The sequence below is a fragment of the Rhinoderma darwinii genome, chromosome 3, assembly GCF_050947455.1.
Source record: "Rhinoderma darwinii isolate aRhiDar2 chromosome 3, aRhiDar2.hap1, whole genome shotgun sequence".
In the NCBI taxonomy this organism is placed as follows: Eukaryota; Metazoa; Chordata; class Amphibia; order Anura; family Rhinodermatidae; genus Rhinoderma; species Rhinoderma darwinii.
The window spans coordinates 139,388,760-139,414,365 of NC_134689.1; the positions used below are offsets into that span (position 1 = coordinate 139,388,760).

General features: G+C 38.5%; 1 protein-coding gene across 1 annotated transcript in view; it reads right to left on the reverse strand.

Moving 5' to 3' along the window:
* Positions 1–25,606, reverse strand: part of SLC6A15 (solute carrier family 6 member 15) — a 57,818-nt gene that overhangs the window by 15,571 nt on the left and 16,641 nt on the right. The window contains exons 2-8 of the mRNA XM_075856799.1: positions 24,649–25,103; positions 23,372–23,529; positions 19,805–19,931; positions 17,264–17,445; positions 16,195–16,305; positions 11,807–12,048; positions 11,520–11,712 (exon numbers count right to left, since the gene is read on the reverse strand). Of these exons, the coding sequence (XP_075712914.1) occupies positions 11,520–11,712; positions 11,807–12,048; positions 16,195–16,305; positions 17,264–17,445; positions 19,805–19,931; positions 23,372–23,529; positions 24,649–24,937 (1,302 nt within the window). The 5' untranslated portion in view covers positions 24,938–25,103. The remainder of the gene's footprint in view (positions 1–11,519; positions 11,713–11,806; positions 12,049–16,194; positions 16,306–17,263; positions 17,446–19,804; positions 19,932–23,371; positions 23,530–24,648; positions 25,104–25,606) is intronic.

Sequence of the window (25,606 nt, forward strand, 5' to 3'; positions counted from 1 at the left end):
TGGGTGAAGGATTTTTTCATGTCAATTTAAAGAACACTTTTCCGCTGAAATTTTGCTGCAAATTTGCATATGTGAGGGTTCATCCAGACGTGGCGGATTTCAGAGCGGACTTGCCGCAGGTTTAAGCCTTTGCATTGCAAAGGCTGAAAGCTGCAGTGAAAATCCCTTGCTTCTCCACAACAGACTGAGCATGCTGTGGAATGTAAATTCCGCACGGCAAGTTATTTTCCGCTCAATATTTTTCCACAACGTCTGCACTAAGTTAACTAAAAACATATGGAAACCAAAGATTAATAACCAGCTATTATCGATTACATCTAAATTTCTAACTTAGATGTGATCAATATTAGCTGGATCCTGTGCGTTAGAGACACCCAGGACCCGCTCTCAGCCGAACTGTCAGTTTAGCTGAACTGATGGAATTGGCTGAGTTAGAAAGATACAGCTTTTAAATACACAGAATACATAGAATCTGTACCTTAAAAAGTTAAAAAATAAAAGTGTATTTAGAAGTTGATTAAAAACATAAAATATATAAATTTAATAACAAAAAAATGCTTGCAAAGGTGTACACAGACTTTAAGCTATTGCCTAAAGTATGCTTAGAAAAAGTTTTCTTTGACATATTGCACAAAAAATGTAAGCTAAAATGACACACTTTGGCATATGTTGGCGACATAGAATACAATGGCATACCTTATGTATATTTTGTTATATATATTTTCAAAAGTACACTAAAAATAGTAGTGTGCAAAGGTTACATTAAAAAAAAAGCATAGTACAAAAAATACGATATCAGGTTTTATTAAAGTCAAAGTAATGAAGTAATTAAAGGAGTTTTCTGGTCTTCAAACATTGTGAGCAGGTGGTTTAACTGCAGTAGGATTAGTTACTTTAAGGACTTATTTAGACAAGCGTTTTGCGTCCACAAAAAAAACGGACCGTGTTTCATGCATTTCCGTTCCGTGTGCTTTCCATGTGATATCAGTGCTCCTGTTTTTTTAATTTTTTTTATGATAATTTCTTTAGCACCTGGTGCGTGAAAAGCACAGGCAGCACACAGATGTTGTCCATGTGCTGTCTGTGTTTTTCACGCACCCATTGAATTCAATGGGTGATGTGGTCTGCAAAAATGAACTAAAATAGGACATGCAACCGACATACGCTGCGTGAAATAACACAGATGTGTGAATAGCCCTCATAGGTCCATGTGCTGTCCGTTTTTTTTTTAATGGACTGCACATGGACATTATTACGCTCATCTGAATAAACCCTATCGGTAAGTTCACACGCAGCGTAAATACTGCAGATTTTCCACAATGGAATTTGTTGCCGCAGCATAATACAGTAACAGCAAAGTGGAGGTCATCCACACACTGCGTAAATGATTAGCGGAATAAACACTCAGTAATTGACCTAGATTTTAATTCGCAGCACGTCAACTGCATTTGCGTAATCGCTTCTTTTATGTTCAAGGTTTTCCCCATCGAATTCAAAGAGAGGTAAAACCCGCAACAAATAGCAGATGCTGAGTTTTTTGCGTCGGAAAAGCAGCGATTCCTTCACAAAAAACACAACTCAGAAAAAAAAATCTTATACCCAGAATTCTGTGTCTTCGTCAAGGCCGGCCTCCTGAGATAAAGTTTCATCCCATGTGACCGCTGCAGCCAATCACAGGCTGCAGCGGTGACATGGGATGAAACGTCATTCCAGGATGCCGGGCTGGAGGACGGCAGAGGGATGCATACCATGGCTGAAACCTTTTTTTATGCACAGTTATGGCATCATTTGGTGCGCTTTTTCGGCTGGAATTCCCTGCGGCACCCAGTGTGCTTTTACGCAGCGTATCTGTCCTGTGTGAACATAGCCTAATAGATGTAAGTGGTTAATCTACGATGCAAATAATGATGGCGGCTGAATGCAGTGGTTTGATTCAACCCCCTGAAAGAATGGTCTATCCTAGCATATATCAAACAAAGAACCGCTCTTCAGGCTCCCTTACAGTTTTTTTTTTTACAAAGTATAATGTATGGAAAATATGTAAGAACACACAATTGGTTTCAATCATTCATTGGTTAAAAGTTAGATATAGCTACTGTTAGGATCTGTAAGTATAGGGGTTTTGCAGTTGACAATGAAAACATAGAAATAGTTCACGCTTGGCTTTATTGCAAGTCCACGCTTGGCTTTATTGCAAGTCCACGCTTGGCTTTATTGCAGTCCAAAAATAAACAAATGCTTATTCAGCAAACAATGCAACATATAAATAAAACAAACCTTGCACATCTGGGCACTATCTAAACAGCAGGTTTCCTCACCAATTATTAATCATGTGTATATTGTTCCTTGGATCAGGCTTTTTAGATCATTGTGTTGTTTCCCATGCTCTCACATTGGACTCCATTCACTGCAGCTATAAATAACCCAGTGAGCACACCTGTACTGATTTGGGTTAGGGGAAGCCCTGTACTGGAGCCTGGTACATAACATTTATGGGCCCCTTCATGCCCGGTGGAAGCGCAAACACGGTGTGGCCCTGGTGCTTGCGATTACCACATTCAATTGTATCTGCGGGACTACAGTGGGGGTTATGTGGCACTGTCTACAGTCGGGGGCTGTGTGTGGCACTGTCTACAGTGGGGGGGCTATTTGGCACTGTCTACATTGGAGGGCTCTGTGTGGCACTATCTACAGTGGGCGGGCTGTGTGGCACTATCTAAAAGAGGGGGACTGTGTGTGGCACTATCTACAAGAGGGGGGCTCTGTGGCACTATCTACAAGAGGGGGGCTGTGTGTATGGAACTATAAACAAGAGGGGGGCTGTGTGTGGCCCTGTCTACAAGAGGGGGCTGTTTGTGGCACTGTCTACAAGAGGGTGCTGTGTGTGACCCTGTCTACAAGAGGGGGCTGTGTGTGGCACTGTCTACAAGAGGGGGCTGTGTGTGGCACTGTCTACAAGTGGGGGGCTGTGTGTGGCACTATTTACAAGAGGGGGCTGTGTGTGGCACTATCTACAGGGGGCGGTGTGTGGCACTATTTACAGGGAGCTGTTATTATTGTGTGGCCTAAAGGGAGTACTATTATATTATGTGGCACCGGGAGGGCATTATTACCATCTGGAGCACTATAAATGGTGAGGTTTTTTTAGAGGGTGGGGAGGTGCTAGAAAAGCTAGAAGCTTTTCTAGAAGAAAATTTTGCAGAGGCAATTCGTAGTCGGGAGAAGGTGTCAGGGCAATCTGCGCCAGACGAAGAAGAAAAGGAAAAGTGAGCGACTCCAATCTGAGATGGCGTCACCGGTGAGTCACTGGATTTCACTTTATCGTATTAAAGGCGTATTCCCATCTTAGACCTTTATGGCATATCCGCAGGAAATGCCAAAAATGTCTGATAGATCCTATCCCAGCTCTGGGACCTACACCTATAATAAGAACTGACCGCAGCATCCAAGCGGAGACTAGTGGAGAGAGGGTCGCGCGTGCGCGCAGCTCTCTTTATTCTGTTGTATCTTTGCTATGGAAACAGCTGAACAGCTCTTGCTCGGCTGTTTCCGTAACTCCCATTGAGCAGAATGAAGAAAGATGCGCACACACGGCCCTCTCTCCACTAGACTCCACCTGGATTCTGGCCAGTTCTAGATATAGGTGCAGGTCCCAGAGTTGGGACCCGCATCTATCAGACATTTTTGGCACTTCCTGTGTATATGCCATAAACATCTAAGATGGGCAAACTCCTTTAAGTTATATGGTCTGCAGAGCGATTGTGTAGGACTGGTGTCTACCACTATATGGTCACTATGTAGTGGTAATATTGGTCTTTGCTTTACTACACAAATAGGAGTGGTTGTATTATTTCTATATAGCTGACGTGTGGGCCCCAAGAATTATTTCCTCTTGTGGGCCCAAGGTACTCTGGACTTCCTCCTGTTATCGATCACATCTAAGTTTTCTAAGTTGATCTGAGGATGTCATCGAGAACAGCTTGATTCTGCGTGTCAGAGACAAGCAGGACCCGCTGACCTGACGGATACAGGATTCAGTGCTAGATACAGCTGCTCTGTATACAGGATACAAAGCAGCTGTATCTCAAAAAGTACAAATTATTTTTAAGAAAAAGTCATTAGAAAGTGGCACCAAACACACTGATACACATTTATATATATGTGTATATATATATATATATATAAATAACGTTTTCAAAGGTGTACTCAGCAAATAGTGCAGAGTCTAGCAGGAGAGAAGCAGAGCTCTGTCTCAGTAATACACTGTGATTAATTATACAGGGTGGGCCATTTATATGGATACACCTAAATAAAATGGGAATGGTTGGTGATATTAACTTCCTGTTTGTGGCACATTAGTATATGGGAGGGGGGAAACTTTTCGAGCTGGGTGTTGACCATGGCGGCCATTTTGAAGTCGGCCATTTTGTATCCAACGTTAGTTTTTTCAATGGGAAGAAGGTCATGTGACACATCAAACTTATCGAGAATTTCACAAGAAAAACAATGATGTCCTTGGTTTTAACGTTACTTTATTCTATCATGAGTTATTTACAAGTTTCTGACCACTTATAAAATGTGTTCAAAGTGCTGCCCATTGTGTTGGATTGTCAATGCAACCCTCTTCTCCCACTCTTCACACTGATAGCAACACCGCAGAAGAAATGCCTCCCGATCTGACCCCCTTAGACTTTTATCTTTGGGGTCATCTGAAGGCAATTGTCTATGCTGTGAAGATACAAGATGTGCAGCAACTGAAACTACGGATACTGGAAGCCTGTGCTAGCATTTCTTCTGCGGTGTTGCTATCAGTGTGTGAAGAGTGGGAGAAGAGGGTTGCATTGACAAAAGTTTCCCCCCTCCCATATACTAATGTGCCACAAACAGGAAGTTAATATCACCAACCATTCCCATTTTATTTAGATGTATCCATATAAATGGCCCACCCTGTAGTACTACCTTATATAAGGGCATGCAGGTAGCTGTAAATAGAGTTAAAGTTCTGCGACAGGGGAGACAGATCATGGAAACTGTAATACTGTGCAATCTTGCCTACACAGAAAGCACTGACAGTATTAAAATAAAGATGCTATAAAGAATTTGGCAACATAATGAAAATGAAAACAACTACTTCTGAGCTATGTCACCATCTGGTGAGCATTCAGACACACATGTACTTTTCAGGGTTTTTTTTTTTCTAAGCTTGGAATACACCTTTAACCCCTATCCGCACGAGGAAGTAACTGTACGTCGTTGGGGGAGGTTACTTCCCACACGACGACGTACAGTTACAGAGTTTTTCCCGCTGCACACTGTCGGCGACAGTGTGCACCGGGAACCCGGGAGGTCAGCTGTCGCCAACAGCTGACACTCCACTCTCGCCGACCAGCGGTCCTTTGCCGCTGATTTAGGCGAATTAACCACTTAAATTCGGCGATCGGTTGCAATCGCCGAATTTTGGGGGTTTCCAACATATCGGCAGACCCCGGTCCGAAATCGCGGGGTTTGCCGATAGTTAGTATGGCAAACGGAAGCCAAACAATGGCTTCCGTGTCTGCCATGGACGGAAGCCCATCAGGACCAACCTTCGGCTGGTCCTGATAGGCTTCCTGTCAGAGTGACAGGAAGTCACTGTGTCATTCCCGATGCACACTGTCGGCGACAAGGTGTGCATCGGGAACTTTGAGATCAGCTGTCCCCGACAGCTGACACTCCAGTGTTGCCGATCAGCGGCTCATCGCCGCTGATTTCGGCAATTAACCCGTTACATGCGGGGCTCAATTGCGATCTCCGCATGTAGGGGGTTTGTAGCACATCAGCAGCCCCCATGCAATCGTGGGGGCTGCTGATGCTTGTGATGGCACCCGGGGGCCAGACAACGGCCCCCGGGTCTGCCATGTATGTCAGCCTATGAGAATCAGCCTCTGCTGATCCTCGTAGACCAACTGTAAGAGTGACTGTGACGTCACACTGACAGTTGGAATACATTACACTACCAAGGTAGTGTAATGTATTCTAGCAGCGATCAGAGCTGCAGGTCAAAAAGATAAAGTGTAAAAAGTAAAAGAAAAGTTAATAAACAAAAAAATAAAGTGTAAAAAGTAAAAAAAAGTTAATAAAAATGTTTTATAAAAGTGTAAAAATAAGTTTTTGTTTTCCTATAATAAGTCATTTATTATAGGGAAAAAATGAAAACGTTAAAAAAAAGTACACATATTTGGTATCACCGTGTTCGTAACGACCCAAACTATGAAACTATAATGTTAATTTTTCCGCACGGTGAACGCCGCAAACAAAATAAACGGAAAACTATGTCAGCATTGCTATTTTTTGGTCACCAAAAAGTCGCATTTACCCCAAAATAGTACCAATAAAAACTACAACCCGTCCCGCAAAAAACAAGACCTGCCACAGCTTTTTTGACGAAAAAATAAAAAAGTTACGGCTCAGAATAGCGTGTCTCAGAAAATAAATTATTTTATAGAAACTTAATTTTATTGTGCAAATGCTGCAAAACGTAAAAAAAACAATACACATATGGTATCGGCGTAATTGTACCGACCCGCAGAATACAGTAAAACGTACATTTATTGCGCACGGTGAACGCTGTAAAAAATAAAGAATTTAAAGCGCCAAAATCGTTGTTGTTTGGTCACCTTAGCTCTAAAAAAGATCCTGTGGGGTCAAAATGCTCACTATACCCCTAGAAAAATTCCTTGAGGGGTGTAGTTTCCAAAATAGGGTCACTTTTGGGGGGTTTCCACTGTTTTGGTCCCTCCGGGACGTTGCAAACCCGACATGGCACTGAAAACCAATCCAGCAAAATCTGCGCTCCAAAATCTAAAAGGCGCTCCTTAGCTCCTGAGCCCTGCTGTGGGTCCAAACATCAGTTTACGACCACATATGGGGTATTGCCGTAATCTGGAGAAATTGCTTTACAAATGTTGGGGTGCTTTTTCTACTTTATTCCTTGTAAAAATGAAAAAATTCTATGTTTCCACAGAAAAATAGGTGATTTTCATCTTCACAGACTAATTCCACTAAATTCTGCAAAAAAAACTGTACCCCTAGAAAAATGCCTTGAGGTGTGTAGTTTCCAAAATGGGGTCACTTTTGGGGGGTTTCAACTGTTTAGGTACCACAAGACCTCCTCAAACTTGACATGGTGCCTAAAATATATTCCTAAAAAAAGGAGGCCCCAAAATCCACCAGGTGCTCCTTTGCTTCTGAGATCTGTGCTTCAGTCCATTAGGACACTAGGGCCACATGTGGGATATTTCTAAAATCTGCAGAATCTGGGCAATAAATATTGAGTTGCGTTTCTCTGGTAAAACCTTCTGTGTTACAGATTTTTATTTATTACAAATGAATTTCGGCAAAAAAAATGAAATTTGTCAATTTCACCTCTACTTTGCCTTAATTCCTGTGAAACGCCTAAGGGGTTAAAATACTTTCTGAATGTGGTTTTGAATACCTTGAGGGGTGCAGTTTTCAAAATGGGGTGAATTATGGGGACTTTCTAATATAGAAGGCCCTCAAAGCCAATTCAGAACTGAACTGGTCCCTGAAAAAATGGCTTATTGAAATTTTCTTGAAAATATGAGAAATTGCTGCTAAAGTTTTAAGCCTTGTAACGTCCTAGAAAAATAAAAGTACGTGAAAAAAAATGATGCAAACATAAAGTAGACATATGGGGGATATTAACTAGTAACTATTTTGTGTGGTATTACTATCTGTTTTACAAGCAAACACATTTAAATGTAGAAAAATTTTAATTTTTGTACATTTTTGCTAAAATGTGAAATTTTTCATAAATAAATATATAATTTATCGACCAAATTTTTTCACTAACATAAAGTACAATATGTCACGAGAAAACATCTCAGAATCGCTTGGATAGGTAAAAGCGTTCCGGAGTTATTACCACATAAAGTGACATATGTCAGATTTGAAAAAATCATCTGTGTCCACAAGGCCAAAACAGGCTGTGTCCTAAAGGGGTTAAGATTACAGTAAGTAATGAAGTAAAAGTATTCTTGTTTTATGTAAATAAAACGTAATCATTGTGAAATTAAAAGTTATTTCTAAAATACTACTAGTACTAGTACTACTTTACATAGTTAGTAGGTTGAAAAAAGACCTACGTTCTTCAAGTGAATTGCATAAACCAATTTGCCATAATGTTCCATCCTTTTAGTTTTTTTGTTTAGTGTCAATGATAGAGCAGTTTTTTGTTTGCATACAAAGGCTGAAAACTTTTACAGACCTAATTTTCCGACCGCTGAAAATTTGCTATGATTCAGTCTTAGCAATCCCCCACTGGAGGGCGGAACAGCTTGGATACATGTATATGTATATATCTCACAGAGGATTGTATAGACTGATTACAATTGTATCCACATCTCACTGAGGACTTGTGGCTCATATTTTTTACCTACACTGATATTTTGTAGAAATCAGGACAAGGAGAGATTAGTGCTGCTGCTGATGTATTTTGTTCACAGATTGTCAGCATACTGATGATACCATTCATTGACCGCAAGTAGAGATTGAAAATGGTGAAGAACTGAAACATAACATATATTAGAAAGTTACAGAACTTTTCATTAAAAAATAAATGAGATTTATCTTTTTAACCCCTTGAAGACACGGACAATTTCAGTTTTTTAATTTTCGTTTTTTCCTCCCTGACTTCAAAAAGCCATAACTTTTTTATTTGTTCGTCAACAGCCGTATGAGGGCTTGTTTTTTGTGGTACAAGTTGTAGATTCTCATGGCACCACATAATGTATTGGGAAGCTGAAAAATAAATTATTTGTGGGGTAAAATGGGAAAAAAACTGCGATTACGCCATTTTCTGGGGGGTTTTGTTTTTATGGGGTCGATCAGGCGTTAAAAACTACATTATTCTACAGATTGTATCGATTACGGCGATACCAAATTTATATGTTTTGTTTTATGTTTTACCACCTTTAAAAAACCCAAACTATTTGCTAAAAGAAAAAATGTTTTGTGTCACCATGTTCTGAGAGCCATAACTTTTTTATTTTTCCGTCAATTTAGCAATGTGAGGGCTTAATTTTTGCAAGGCGAACTGTAGTTTTCACCGATACCACTTTGGGGTATATGCGACTTTTTGATCACTTTTTATTTTATTTTTTTTGAGACGTAAGATGACCAAAAAACATAATTTTGCGTGTATTATAATTATTTATTTTTTTACGGCGTTCACCGAGTGGGTTAAACACTATATTGTGATAGTTCGGACTTTTATGGATGCGGCGATACCAGTTATGTTAACTTTTATTTAATATTACATTAGGGGAAAAATGGGAAAAGGGGTTTTTTGAAACATAAAAAAAACTTTATTTAACTGTTTTTTACTTTTTTATTAGTCCCAATAGGAGACTTAAACCAGCGATCATTGGATCGCTTGCATGATATACTGCAATACTAATGTATTGCAGTATAGTGTGATACGGCCAGTCTCCTTTGAAGCCATGCCGGAGGCAGAGCTTCAAAGGAGTACAAAGATGGCAGACCTGGGGGCTTTATTTGGCCCCCAGGCTGCCATAACAACCATTGTAAATGGCCGATCGTGCCGTGGGGGGGGCACGAAGGCGTGTTTGAGTGTGCCCCCCCCCCTGATTTTAACAATTTAAAAGTCGCGGTCACGATTGACTGCGGCATTTAGGGTGTTAAACGAGCAGAATCAAAGTGAACTTTGATTCCGCCGGCTGGAGTGAGGTGTCGGCTGTGAGCGCGCTTTATACTTTCCCTTGGCGACATTTCAGTAATAGTACGTCGTATGTCGCCAAGGGGTTAAAACCGAAGATGATATTTCTCCAAACACAGCAAACTTAAGCTGCTCGTTTAACATCCTAAATGCCGCAGTCAATCGCGACCGCGATATTTAAATTGTTAAAATCAGGGAGGGCGCACTCAAACACTCCTTCGTGTGGCCCCCGGCATGGCTTCAAAGGAGTCTGGCCATATCATGCTATACTGCAATGCATTAGTATATCATGCAAGCGATCCAATGATCGCTTCTTTAATCCCATTGACCAACATTTCAGCCAGAAGAGAGTAAATCTCCCAATCTTTGGTTTGGAGCAATGTATAGTGGGGACTCCCAGTGACTATTAGGTTAGTCCTTAATAAACATCTGACATACATCACAGTTTAATGTGCACCTGTCTCATGGCATGAAAATAAAATTCCAATCTTTTGACCCAATTTTACTTAAAAACTTTTATCAGAGAGTGTCATAGAGCAGATCTTGTATACAATGCTGTCAGTTTTGAAAATCCTTAATTAACAGAATAGAAACTTGTCAACCTATTAATTTTAGGCAGATGATGAGCCAATGAAGGGATGTAATTGTGAGTCCAGATGTCTTTCTTCAGTTATTTTGGAAAGGTAGCTAAAACCTCAATTTTAAGGTAACTTTAAAAATCTATTAAACATCACCCAATTCCTGTAAACTACTTGCTTTTAATATATTTTCAATGCCTTAAAGTAAAATATTGCAATGTAATGTTTTGCTTTAAAACACATTGCATTTAATGTTCCCAATTCCAGATGGCACATATTAACATGATGCGCCACCATCTGGTTCTGCAGAACCAACGACTTATAGCCAGAATCAGCAGGCATCATGTGTTCTAATGACTCCTACTAGATCTGCATGCTTACATTCACATTTGATATCAGACTTGAGCGCACTCTTTAACACTTAAAGAGGTACTCCAGCAGAGAGACAAGTTCCCTGTTAGTCCGCCCAGTTCAGACTCCTTTTAAGCTTGCATTTTGAAAAAAGCTTGGACAGGACATGTTGGTGCTTGACTTCAATATCAACCCATCTCCAATATAGTGGGAGGTGCATTTGCATTTCCATAAAAGTGTGGACATCTCACTATGATATTCAGTATCTGTGGCATCTGGTAATAAAGAAACTTCTCAAACACATTCAGACAAAATTATACATTTTTAAGGACTGAAGTTTCTCTTTAAGGTGTACCTCCATTGATCAACCCAAAACCTCTTAGGATATACACTTCAGTGTGTAAATTTAATACCTAAAGTACCTAAATATCTTACCCAAACAGAATTTCAAGCTGTTTGTGTGTATGTAAATAACTTGCTAGCTAGTCCTGTGATTACAGCAACATAGGTACTGATCCAAGCAGTGTGTAGGAGTGTACTAACTGGATAGAGAAGGAGTGCTAAGTGTTATGTGGGCAAGCAAGCTTGTAGAGATAGTGACCATGACTGGTCTGCAGTTCCACTGTATCTGTAATATGGCAGACAATGATAGCAATGTCCTGTTAGTCAGTTAAGGGGGAAAACAAGAGACCAGCAGCACAAATTGCTGAGCTTTGGAGGGAAAAACTCCACAAAGGTACTGCACATGAGGATATATAAGAGGACTGTGAAGTTTTTTCCAATGAAGATTAGTTTGAAAAGACTAGAAAAAACAGGTACATAAATATTAAAAAGTGATGCAGGTAAAGGTTTACCTTGTCAAGTTCATCTTCTATTTGGCAAGCAGCCAACCCAAGACCATCAAATTCTTCTTCTTTAACCTTTTTAATAATATCATACACCAACTGGTAATCCTCTGTTGTGATACTGGAGAAATTCACATGATGCGGGATAACACTGTGGCTGAGATTGCCAGCTTGCAATAGTCTCACGATCTTCCCTGCATTCCTGTAATTATAAATGTATGAAAGAAGAAAATTTTATATGGAGATGTTACATGTTATTATTCATGAATTATACATGAAAGAATTTGGAATCTTACTCAGAGATGCAGCCCTCAATTATAATATTTGCTTTGAATCCTAATACCGCAAATACGACCAATGTTGCCAAAACTGATGTAAAGAAGTTGATAAGTGACACCAAGACGGCATCAAAGTGGCAATTGTTGTCTCGTTTGTTATAGCTTGAAAAGGCAATAACTCCTCCAAATCCCAAACCCAGAGCAAAGAACACTTGTGTTGCTGCTTCTCTCCAGACCTTGGGCTCTAGCATTATTTCAAGCTGAAATGAGAAAATAAGAAACTTAGAAAAAATGTTTGGACTAACTGTGCCCTTGAGATTACTGCATATCCTCGAACATAATGATTTAAAAAAGTATTAAAAAAATGGACTTAGCCTTGTGACTTAATTGAAAAGTAACAAAGATACAAACCATGTGCCAAATATGCATACATTTCTTTGTATGGGAGAAGTAATAATTATTACACATAACACAATCAAAAATGGTTGCTACAGTACATCACCAGCATAAAAAAGAGCAGTTCCTAGTATGTCACATACATTGTTCCTATCTGGTATGCATGATGATTGATCTACAAACATAAAAAACTAGGATTCATACCAATGTAATACATTTCCTGGCATTCATAGATTCCACCCTTTTGTTTAGTTTGCTTACATTTTGAAATCAATGTAATGAACACTACAAAATGCAAGAATGAGACTGTACTAATAATAAAATAATCTGGAAATTTAAAGGGATTAGTACTAGATATCTCTACTGTTTTCATGGTTAATGCTTTTTTTAAGACTTTAAAAGAAGGGCCGGCTACAGGTTTATTTGGGCCCTTAGACCACTGAGTCTTAGTTGACTCTTTTGCAGTGCCACACACAACGCGGAAGAAGTAAAACGGGCCATTGGGCGCTTACATATTAGTTAGGTCCCCTTTATGCCCCCATATAGTAGTTAGGCCCCCTTTGTGCCCCATAGAGACATTACGCCCCTTTGTGCCCCTATATAGAAGTTAGGCCCTCTTTGTGCCCCTATGTATTCGTTAGGCACCCTTCGTGCCCCCATACATTAGTTAGACCTAGAAGTTAAGCCCCCATTATGGCCTTATATAGAAGTTAGGCCCACCTTTGTGCCCCTATGCATTAGTTAGGACCCCTTTGTGCCCATAATTATTAGTTAGTCCCCCCTTGTGCCCCCATAGAGAAGTTAGTCCCCCTTTGTGTCCCATTCTGTGAAATCATGTCACTTGCGCCGGGACGCTGATGTCCCTTGCGTCCGTGTGTGATGGGGCAGAGAGCCAGTGGCTATCCGCTATACATTAGTAAGCGACGTGACCGATGCAGTACGCCACCTGGGCCAATCGGAGGATCCTCTAGTCCTCCAGTGGGCCAGTCTGCCGCCATGGCCACCGTCCTGTAAATTGAAATTGCAGCTGCGTAAAGCTCCCGGCGGCTGATTGCCCCCCCCCCCAAGAGAAGTGGTGCTTATACCAACCCTTCCTATAAGGGCAATCTGATTTAATAGAGGAAAAGTCCCTTATTCAAAACCTCCATCAATAAGCAAGAGCAGAGAGTGTCCATAAAGAGCCTCTCTCTTGGACGACCCTGCACTTCCATACATCACACAGAGAGCCCATTTACTGTATTTCAATGAACACTATGAAATGCTTCCTTCTAGAAGTCATAAAGTTTTATTTACTATTATCAGACTATGTAGCTGTATTAATATTATTACTTTAATTATTTATTTGAAAGCACTATTTATTCGAGGGTGCTGTACATGTATGAAATACAGAGGGGTTTAAATGCATAACATGAGAAAATAAAATACAATAAGTACAGTAAAGATGAGCTTGCTGAGTGCCAGACTGGCACCGAAGGAGAGATGGGCCCTGCCCATAAGAGCTTATGATCTACGAGTAAAAGGGGAAAGATACAGAAAATAATATGCCAAACAATGTTTGGCACAGTGTTGTTCTTTTAGTACAACTAGAAATACTTGCATACGTACCAGTACAATTGTAAAAAAAAAAATGAAGTCGTGCTATTGTTATTCACAATATTATTTGTACAGGTCATTAGCATTTAGGGCATATCAAGTGGAGTATGTTCCAGACTTTTTGCCACTATACATGAAGATAACTTGGGATGTAAGATTAATTAGAAATGATTGTATTATTAATGTTGTCATATGTATTTTGTAATCACAAAGTCTCTTTCTTGTTTTATTAATGAAGATCAACAAGCCTCACAATTAACTTTTTGTCTCATATTTACCATTACTTCACAATAATTCATCCTATAATAGAGGTCCACATAACTTACAGCCTCTAGTACAGATGCAGGGATACAATCTGTACCTGAATCCAGAATAAAACTTTAATAAAGGAATACTATACACACTCCATAAATACACTTCATAATCACATGAGGGGTGGAATGAAAAATAAAATATAAATTCCTCCACAGTTTTTGGGATTTTGCTCAAAAGGGGTTCAACGTGCAGTAAAAATAAAATGTTAACTTTTTTCTGCGGTTTGATACGATTACAGCGATACCAAATGTATATAGTTGTTTTATGTTTCACCACTTTTACAAAATAAAAACAATTTTTGAAAAATAATATTTGTTTTGCGTCTCCATATTTTGAGACCCATAACTTTTTTACGTTTTCGCAGATGGAGCTGTGTGAGGTCCTGTTTTTTTTCCGGGCAAGCTGCACTTTTAATTGGTACCAATTGGTGTACATACAACTTTTTATCACTTTTTATTCCAATTTTTTGGGGAGGTTATATGATCAAAAATAGCAATTGTGTTTTTGTTTTTTTCAGTCGTTCACTGTGCAAATAATGTTCTATTGCAAGAGTTCAGACTTCTATGGAAGTGGCCATACCAATTATGTTTATTTTATAAATGTTCACAGTACTTTAGGGGAGAAATAGTATAAGGTTTTTATTTTTATTTATTTTCTTCCTATATTAGTAAGAACGTTTTTAAACTCTTTTTAAAAAATGTTTAGTTCCACTAGGGGACGTTTGCTTGTAAAATACATTGCAATGTATTAGAGTGTATGATACTTTTACAGCTCTCCTATTAAGCCCTGCACAACGATGGCAGACCTTGGGGTCTAAATTAGGTTGCATCTCTGGGGGGGGAAACGAGATGAGGAAGGGACACCTCCCCTCTTTCTAACGGATTAGATGTCACAGTTGCTATTGACAACGGCATGTTAATGGTTAAACAGCCGGGATCAGAGTTATCTCCTATCCTGGTTGTTGGCAGTGACTGTAACATACAGCCCACACCTGCTGGATAAGGAGTGGGCTCACCCTGTAAGCCCTCTTCATACTCCCCCTTCTCGGCCATGATGGGAAGGGGTTAAAGGAATTGTTCTCTGTAGAATTACGCAAAACATAAAAAAAATTCAATTGGAATAATTTTAAAAAAAATGCTCCTGTGTCTAGATATCTTATACATACTTGTTATGGTGCCACTGCTGTTCGATTGATTCCTTCTCAAAACATCCACCTTATGTATTCAGCGCTAGTAAGAAGAAGCTGCTTCTATTGCACAGAGTAGTGCGCGCAATTGCAGGACTCACTTTTTGGCCCATGCACAAGAGTATCCGGTCACTGAGACTGAGCTATTTAGCGTGTGACCACCGGCACTGGGCACAATTATGTGCACCTTCAAAATGTGAATCAAAAGAATAACCGGGACCAACGTAACAAGAATGTAACAGAAATATCTAGCCACAGGAGCACTTTTTTAAAAAAAGGATTCCAATTGAAAAATAATATCTATATTTTGCATGATCTAAAGAAGAAATGTAAAATTCATTCTACAACACCTTTGAAATTAAAATCGGAGGCACACGGAGGTACAGTAGGGGGCTTACATGTGACGTATGATTCAAAGGTTGTACGAAGCGGTAATATGGCCATATGGATGAGACCTAACATAAATAGAACATTACTGAGTAAGATGCAGATTGGAAATAACCCAAAATCCTGAATTTAGTAAACACTGCATGTTTACAAGTTAATAATATTTCAGTTAATTAAACCTAAAAAGGTACATTTTTATACTATTCATCCGTTTCTAAGCTATATCTAATGCTGGGAAATCTGGCTGGCATCCAGTAATACCACTGTTACAGCTTCCACAGGTGTTATACCCCAGATTTTCTAGATTTGCAAATAGCAAATGGAAAATTTGCCACCCAGGAGGTTAATAAGGCTTGGTGTCAACACCTATGGAAGCTTTTGTAGCAGTAATTTTCTGAAATAACTATTGCAGCTGGAAGAAACAGATATAATAAATAAATAAATAAATGGCTAAATATAATTTTAACAGGTGAGGGAAGAGTCAAAATCAAGGACTACTAACTATATTTATCTGGGTATAAACTCTTACCTTTGGAGTAAACATGTGACGGATGCCATCAACTGAGCCATTTAAGAGCAAAGCTCGCACAAGGAAACATGTAAGAACCCCATATGGAAAAAGGGAACTGAAATACATGACCTGGGAAGCAGAAAATACAGAAGATATCATTCAATGTCAAAGTCCTATCCTAGGTTTTTTTTTTTAAACAGGTCCGCATTTCTAAGATCTCTGTTTTAGTCTGCTCTGTGCAAGTAAACCAGGTAGACTGCCTACATTGGATAGACTAACTCTCAACCCCTCCCTCTTAGAAACAGGAGCCCTCTCTTAACAAAATAGTTCAGCTAAGATGTGCAACATCCCGAAAAAAAATCGTGTTAAGTTCTTAGTACAAGCAGTTTGTAAATCGTATTATTTGCGCCAATGGGCTTTGGTAAAATTCTGTTTCCCTTTGCCCCCATGAAATATGCCTCAACCACATTCTGTGCTGTTGGGACAGAATCAAGCATGGAGATTACATTTTTATTTGTAATGTGTATTCTGTACGTGTATTGAATAAGAATTCTATGTTTTATTTTTGCTTGTTTGTTTGTGTTACTTTGTAATTATGCAATGATAGAAGATATAAATCTCGAAATACGAAAGTTTGCTATAAATCTAGGAAAATTCTCCGCTAGCAAAAACATCAACGTCTGAAACCCATTTAGGCTGTGTAGTAAACACAACAATTTTGACCACTATCTCATCAGGGCTTTATAAACCTTAGAAACAAACCCCTTCTTTAATGGGGGTGCTACTATGTAGTAGATCAGCTGATCGGAGTGTATTTGTAATTTCTTTTTTGCGCTTATATATGCATATTGTAATGGAATATAATAAATAACTTGACCAGGTGAAAATCGATACGCCGAAGCTATATACACAGAAGAATGGTATGTAACACAAATTGCTACATACTTTTTATTGTAATTACATATAGTAAATCTAAATACAATTATAATAATATAGAATTAGAATGATTTTTCTGCCCCTTTTTATGGACTGATAAACCTGTCGTCAATATATTGAGGATGTTAAAGGAATGCTTATATGTACTCACTTTGCCAGAAGACTGAATGCCTTTGATCATAGCAAGACACACCATAATCCAAGCAGCTAGTAAGCATAGTGTCATCTTCCAGTTCAGCCCTCCACCTTCTGTGATGGAGTCAGAAATATTTAAAGCTTCTCTGTACCAGTAATATGTAGTTGCAGAACTTTTCTCACATTCAGGTTCAATATCTGAAACACAATAAAACTGTAGTACAAATGGTATGATTCCTCCTAGAATTGTAACACACAATAAACTTTAACACAATAAGTGTTAAAGTGGATGTCACTGTTTTTTTATTATTATTATTATTATTATTATTATTATTTAAATAGAATAAAAATTATAATTTTCTAATATATCTATATAGCGGTTGAAGCTCCATTTTTAGACCTTCAAATCCCCACCCTTCACACAACCCTCATAAAATATTGCCACTACAGGGAGTTTATTGTACACAGATTTATACAACTCTCCTTGAACTAAATATTTAATCTGTATGCAGTACAGCTCCCCCTAGTGGTGTCAGAGTTTTGTAATTTAGCTCCATGACTGTGCGAAGAGAAGCATGATATTTGGAGCTCTGTAATCGAAAAATGGTGCTCTTACATCTATAAAGATATACCATTAAATCAATGAACACGGAATTATAGATGTAAAAATATAATGGTGTTCAAAGGTGGACTTTTGCTATATGCACATATTCATAACTTTTAGCAAGTATTAGTGTAATGAACTGTGCGACTAAAGGGGCTCCTGGTACAAACAGATACAGTTTAAGCCTCGTTCACATCTGCGTTGGAGGCTCCGTTAGGAGAAATTGTTTGCAAAAATACTGGAAACAATAGTGCAACATGCTGCGCTATTGTTTCTGGTAAAACTGCAGACATCCCGACGGAAACCCAACAGAACCCATTAAAGTCATGGGTATCCTTTGGCCCGCCGGTGGTGTCCATCATACATTGGAAGCGACGTTTCCGGTATTTCTGTTCTTCTGCTCCTCTGACGGAGCAGAACAATGGAAGCACCGACGCAGCTATGAATCCAGCATTATCTTGAAGCGATGACAGTACGTATTTACACTATGCAACAGTTAACAATTTGATACACAATTAATTGTGTAACAAAATGTAACAATTAGAGCAATATTCAGGCACATTGGCTATAAAGCAGAACTTTCCTAGGTTTCTACGGGTTTATTCTTACACCAAGTATGTTTACCCTAGTTTATGTTTTTCCAAGTAGAATAGAGAATTTGGTAATAGCTTATTTGTATTTTTTTAAATTTCTTTTATCACCACCATCCGATCCCCTAATAGCCCATACATATCCTGTTTCTGTCGATTCCAGACAATGTTTGCCAAGGTTTTATCAGGCACATTTGCTTTAAAGCAATAGTTATAGCTGCTGATGTGTAACAACTCTTGTGCTTTTTCAAGTAAAAAGGATTCCTGCATCTTCTTTGCTGCCTACCATGTCTCATCATTTGAATCCGTTGGATCTTTCATCTATTTTTCCTCCAAATCAGCTGCCCTCTCCCTTCAGTTCAATTCTACATCCTTCTTTCCCTGTTAATAGTGATTCATTTGACTATATAAATAAACTCCCCTTAAATAAGCTTATTGTATACCAAAATATCAAAAGTGAAGCGGTTCCCTTATTATTACCAATTTGGGTATGTTCACACCGGGCATTACGCTGCGTAAAATCACACAGCGTATCCACCCTGTGCGCCGCAGGGAATTCCGGACGAAAAACTGCACCAAACTGTGGTGCAGTTTTTTCGGCCGGAATGTCCGCTGCGGAACAGTGCACCTAAAAAAATAAATAAAGATTCTTACTTACGTAGCAATAGCAACACGTCCCTCCGCCATCCTGCAGGCCGATCTCCTGGGATGATGTTTCATCCCATGTGACCTCTGCAGCCTGTGATTGGCTTCAGCCGTCCCATGGGATAAAATGTCAGCCCAGGAGGCCGGCCTGGATGAAGAAACACACAATTCTGGGTAAGTATATCATTATTTTTTTCCGAATTGCGTTTTTTGCGACGAAACCGCTGTTTTTCCGCCGCAAAAAATGCAAATTCTGCTATTTGTTGCGGATGTTACCTCCTCATTGAATTAAATGGTGAAAACCTGCAATAAATATGCAGTATTCATGCAAATACAATTGATATGCTGTGGAATTTCTGAGCGTTTTTTCTGCTCAGCGTTTACACTGCGCGTGGATGAGATTTGTTCAAATGTCATCCAATTTGCGGCTACTATATTATGCTGTGGATTTTCTGCAACGAATTCCGTTGCGAAAAATCTGCAGTATTTACGCTATGTGTGAACTTACCCTACATGTGTTAAATTTATCCTCAATTTTAGTATGATGAATAAGAAATTGCCATCAGTCCTTAGAAAACTGTCAATAGTGAGTAATCGGATAAACATTTTGTCTCATACTTAATTTCCTTTAACCTATTAAAAACACTAAGATTGTCAAAGGCAAAATAAATTTGTAATAAAGCAGAATGTAATAAAATAACAAGAAAATATAGCTCACAGGTATAAGAAGCATTTTTCACCAAAGGGCATTGGTCCCAAGGCAGAGGGTGCTGGAAGGACTGTGAGAAATAGAAGAGACTCCATCCAATGATCACATTGTAGTACAGAGCCACAAACAAGCAGACCTGTAAAGTAATACAAGTGTTTGAGTATTAACATATAGAAACTTTAAAGAAAAACGACAATAAGTTAAAGTAAGGCAAAAGGGAAAATAGTGCTATTTTATTTGACAAAGGAATGTTTTATTATACATGGCCTGTAATAGTTTTATGCAGTCACAACAAGAGGGATAGTCATAATCTACAATGTGTCGCTCCTTTTTTGCCTCTTAGTGAGAGGCTCCGGAAAAGAATTCAATGGAGTTGTAAAGTTTCATATGAATAAAGCTATTTTATATGGACATTAAACAAAGCACTGATTATAGCAACATTGTGTCATGATTTTATTGTTGCCCTTTTAAATATAGTACCATCTGACCAAAAAATATATATGTGTGTATATCATATATATATATATATATATATATATATATATATATATATATGTATATATATATATATATATATATATATGTATATATATATATATATATATATATATATATAATGGGGATTCACAGACAACATTCTCTCCACTAGTTAGTTGTAATAATTATAATAATAATAATAATAATGCTACGGTCACTATAGGAGATATCTATTTCACCCTCTAAAAACTATTTTGCTACGTGGCTTAGCTTCAGTGGGAAAACCCTACGAACAATTTAATGAATTGAAATGATATAACCTACACATTTCTTTGTGTAAAGCTTAGCAAGATAATTTAACAAAGCTACAAAATGTTCTTTCTACTGACTCCATATCAGCGGGTCATGTAAATTCAGACAATGAAGGTATAGAAATATTGGAAGAAGTATCAGTATAAGGACAGATGAAACTGATGGGGACTAGAATAGAAGTAGACAAAGCAGTCCCATGTGTGACAAACAGCCATCTGTATAACTGTATATACACCAGTACTCAATTAAACTGTGGCTTGCTACAGGGCACAGTATGAACATACCACTGGGCGCTAGGACATCCTATTGTATATGTTAGAAATACACTGAAGAAGACATGCCCTGATATGCAAACTTCATAGAAGAAAGATGAATACGTATCGCATTATTCATTACTATCCATTTTAATTAGAAAAAAGCTTGGGGGCTTTGGTATATAAATCCAGCTCAATATGGATAAAGATTATTTAGTTTGTCACACTAAAAAATTATATTATCTTACGCCCAGGAAATTGTACTATAAGGTGTAAGAAAATGCATCCAGTATGGCAAAAGAGCTCTATATTATAGAGAGCAGTGTTCTTGTTGAGGCCATTGTACAATACAGAGCTCCTCTATCACCCACACACTGTAAAATACGAATCTTATACTGTTAGGCCTCATGCACACAACCGTGCAATTGTGGATAGTATAAAACACATTCTATCCTATGGGCCAATGCATACGGTCGTGGTTTCCCTGGTCAGGGCATCGCCCGGACCGCAAAAAAATAGAACATGTCATTTAACGGCCCGCAATTGCGGTCCAGGCTCATTGAAATCAATGCACATCTTTTGTGTGCACGGTCCGTGATTGCGGACGGCCCGCGGATTATACTCCGCGGCCTGTCCGTGCTGTACTCATGGAACGTGCACACGGACACGGTCGTGTGCATGATGTCTTTTATACTGACTGTGAAAATATCATGCTCAAAGTCATCTATAGCTCAAATGCCATGATTTTAAATGTAAACCCTAATCATATCTCATACTTCTGTGTTCATTTTGTAGCTTAGATCCTTAGCATATGTGTGGCATTTAAAATCTATAGTCAGTTTAATTAACATGACATTGATTCAAATTTAACATAAAGAAACAGTTGCAGGGGATGTCCTAATGTTTATACCCTTATTGAAAGATACCACTAGAATATATTACATTGGCTCTCAAACTGGGACCTGCAGAACTTGTGGTCTTCTCTGACAATAAAGTCGTGAAGTGGCACTACAAAGATGGGGGTTGTATGCACACCATTGCAGACCACTTCTTTGACAAGGTCTCAGATAGGGGTTCCCTGAAACAACAATCAATAGGTGGGGGCATGAACAGGAAGGGCTCATGGAGTAACATTGTGCTGTAAATTCTTCAATCAACAGTGGGCACAGCATGCTGTAAAGATGGGGGCATGGAGATAATAAAACACTATTAGGAGGTTACTTATACAGCTGTGGAATGGCGATTCCATCTGAGTTAGGGTTTCTTGGGATAACCATGAGAACTACTGACATAGATAATTCCAAATAAATTCCCACCAGTTTATATGCTATATCTTTACTTCATTAGACCTTATTCACACGAACTTGTTAAACCTCCATGTGACGGCCGTTGAAACAACAGCCATCACACGGACCTATATCATTCAATGTGGCCGTTCACACAGCCATGGTTTCAACGTACCGTGTGAAGGTTCCGTGAGAAAATAGGACATGTCCTATTTTTTCATGCATCCCTACATAGACTCTAGTCTATGGGGGACGTGTGATATCGCATCCCGCAGCGTAGAGCACGGATGCACCTCGGACGTGAAAAACTGCAGTGAATTTTTTTTTTACCAGTTTTGGTTATACTAAAAATAGCAGAGGCAGATGAACTTTGTAAGGTTGTCCCAAAGGTTCTAAAGGTCTTATTTCCTAAATACTTCAGACATTGTTGTATAGATATTTGTATCAATGATTTTAAAGCAGCAGTAGAGTCACACTGTGACCCTTCCTGGACGACACCTTTAGTATGTTCTGAAGAAAGGGTGCTGCACTATTCAACAGAACAAACCCTGGTATAATGGGAAATAAATATAATTGCACCGGTTCTTCAATACTCAAATGGTCTCTTCCCTGAAAAAGAGTAGGGTAACCTTATGTTTTAAGGGCCTTGTCACCAATGCACTAAACAAAGGTGTCCTGACACTCGGACAAATGCAGGAGTCCTTTTGCTCTTATTGGTTCTGACTCGGGAATGCTTTATGATCACTCTATTGAAATCAATGAGTACACAGCCTTTTCATATGCATGGGTCCGAGATGATCACCTTTGAACTTGCTGCTTACGGAGTACTGGGCCCTATTGTGCAGAGTATTAGCTTCCTGACCCTCACCATAATCTACTGACATGCCTAATTCACATACGTACCGTACCAGAAAATTCTGAAATTGGGGAATCTTTTTAAGGTCTGAATAAAGTTAGTATTGATTACTGTTTACAGAGTCATAGCTAGGCTTTCTTTCACCCAGGAGCAATAAATTAGCTTTTTACCCAAGCCATAAATTTAAATATATTGGCCAAGGTTGGTTGGTACCACCCCATCCCCAGCACCCAGGGCATATCCACTTCCAGACTCCCCTAGCTACACTACTGCTGGTTGGATCCTAGTTTTGTGCTGCTACGTTTCTTTCCTTCTATAATAACATTCTTCTGTTAACTGTGTGGAAATTGCATTGAAATTTTTCAAAGTTAACACAAATGTAAATACTTACAATACAGCTTGAATATCCAATTCCGCCCATTTTAGGACTAATGTAATTCCAAACCCCAATACTTCCTCTACGTATTCTCTGTCCCACAGAAAGCTCCAGGAAGAAAAGCGGAATTCCAATTACAAGTAGCAGTATTAAATATGGCACCAGATAAGCACCTATAAGGAGTGTAAAAACACCAATGGCTTAGGAAATCTTGTAGACATGTAGATGAGATCACACCTATGCTTTCATCATTTGACATGGTATACATTGTCAATAACAAAACAAACTGCATAGATATAAACACAAAATAAGCACAAAAAGGCATTCATTTTTTTTAAAACTATGGTTAACTTTTTAGGAAACTGTGTTTATAATTTGTCTTTAGTATAATAAATATGCCTCTACTACACAGACTATACCTGATGCGGGGAGTGCACCTACCAGAATTGGGCTGTTTAGCCCATTGATTAAAAGCATATAGAACGTATTCACAGATCAGCACCCAAAAAAAGCACCCCAAAAAAATAAAGAATAAAGTATGCCAATAGAAAAATAGAGATATAAAATAATATACATAATTTATGTTAGAAGGTTCACATCTGCACTAAGAATTCAGTGTTTCTGTTGCGTCATAAGAGCAGAAAAATGGGAATTCAATGCTGTCACGAAACCATCACGTGACAGAAAACAACAGCGCCCGGTGAACCCCATTGACTTCGGGTTTCTATCATGGTGTCCATCTTTTTACCTGCACCACTGTTTGAGTAGGGACCCACTTAAAAGAGGTCGGTGGGCTTATACAGTTTGATTAAAATGTTTACTAAAAACGTCATTTTCCTAAAAACTTAACTTAGCAGCAATAGATCACTGAATAGAATTGGATGTATGGACTATGCATTTATTATGTTTTATGGAGTAATTCCAGATTGTAAAATAGCTTAAATCTATCACCATTTATTTGAAAAACGGAGAACTGACCTACCTACAACTAGTCTGAACTGAGCCTGAAAAAGCAAGCATGATATGCTATTGAATAAAGTAGAGGATTCACAGTAACAGATGCACTTTATTTAAAAACAAATTTGATTTTACTTTATGTCTGTCACTGTCATATGTGACATGAAAAATTAATTGGGAAAGCAATATTTTGTTCCTATTCTGTGCATGTTGCATTCTGTTCTTTTCTTCTTTCACCAGCAATGATGAGTTGTACTCTTTAAACATATCCTATGTGAATGACAAAAAAATGTTTTATTGATTGATATACCTGTAGAAGCTGATTTATTTCTTACCTCCTCCATTTTTCTGGCATAAGTATGGGAATCTCCACACATTTCCCAAGCCAACAGAAAATCCAACTTGCGCTAAAATATACTGAAGTTTGCTGTTCCAGGCTGGTCTTTCATCGTCAATATCAGATCCATCCTCAATATCTCTGTCTTTGTCTAACTCATCCTCGACCATCAACTCACTCTTCTTAAAGCTATCCTCACATGAATCTTCATTGGACAGCAGATCCTTAACAGAATCCACAACATCATCGTCCAGTTCCCTTTTAGTTACCTTACTGTTCTTAGGCATCTGAAAGTATGATACAATCTCTATATTGGCTCAAGATATAAAGATAAATGTCCTCACGTATTGTATTTTGTCAGCAAAGTTGATTCTGATAAAATATTATTTCGTATTAGCTTTATCGTTGAGGTATTATTGGCAACCTCCTTCAAAGATTCATCGTGGTTGATATCTATAAAGCAAATAGAATATATACATTTTTATTTCCTGAAAACAAAATTATACCATAATGCTTTAACATATGAAGGTAATCGGTCTGCTTATTTTAACACATACTTCATTGTTTCATTTTCAAAAGAAATCCGTAAAATTTACTGTACAGAATATTTATTAACTGCTGGCGAAAAGCCAAGCACGGGATTAAAAAGACTGCAATATTAGTTATGAGGGATTATTTTACACTCACAACTCATTGTGTGAGGCATAATGGCTTTATTCAATGTACCCCCTTCACTAAGGAGCATCGCTAGCACCGGAATATACAGAATTTTTCCCACAGCATGAAGAAAGTTATAGAACCTTCTAAGACAACAGTCCACCTTATCATTCATAGATTGTAGAAATTGTATTCATTTTACATTTCCATTCTATATAATATAACTTTTATATGACTCTTCTAGATTTTAGAATTATTAGCCACACGAGACAAATGGAGAATTCGTATAGTCAAGCATT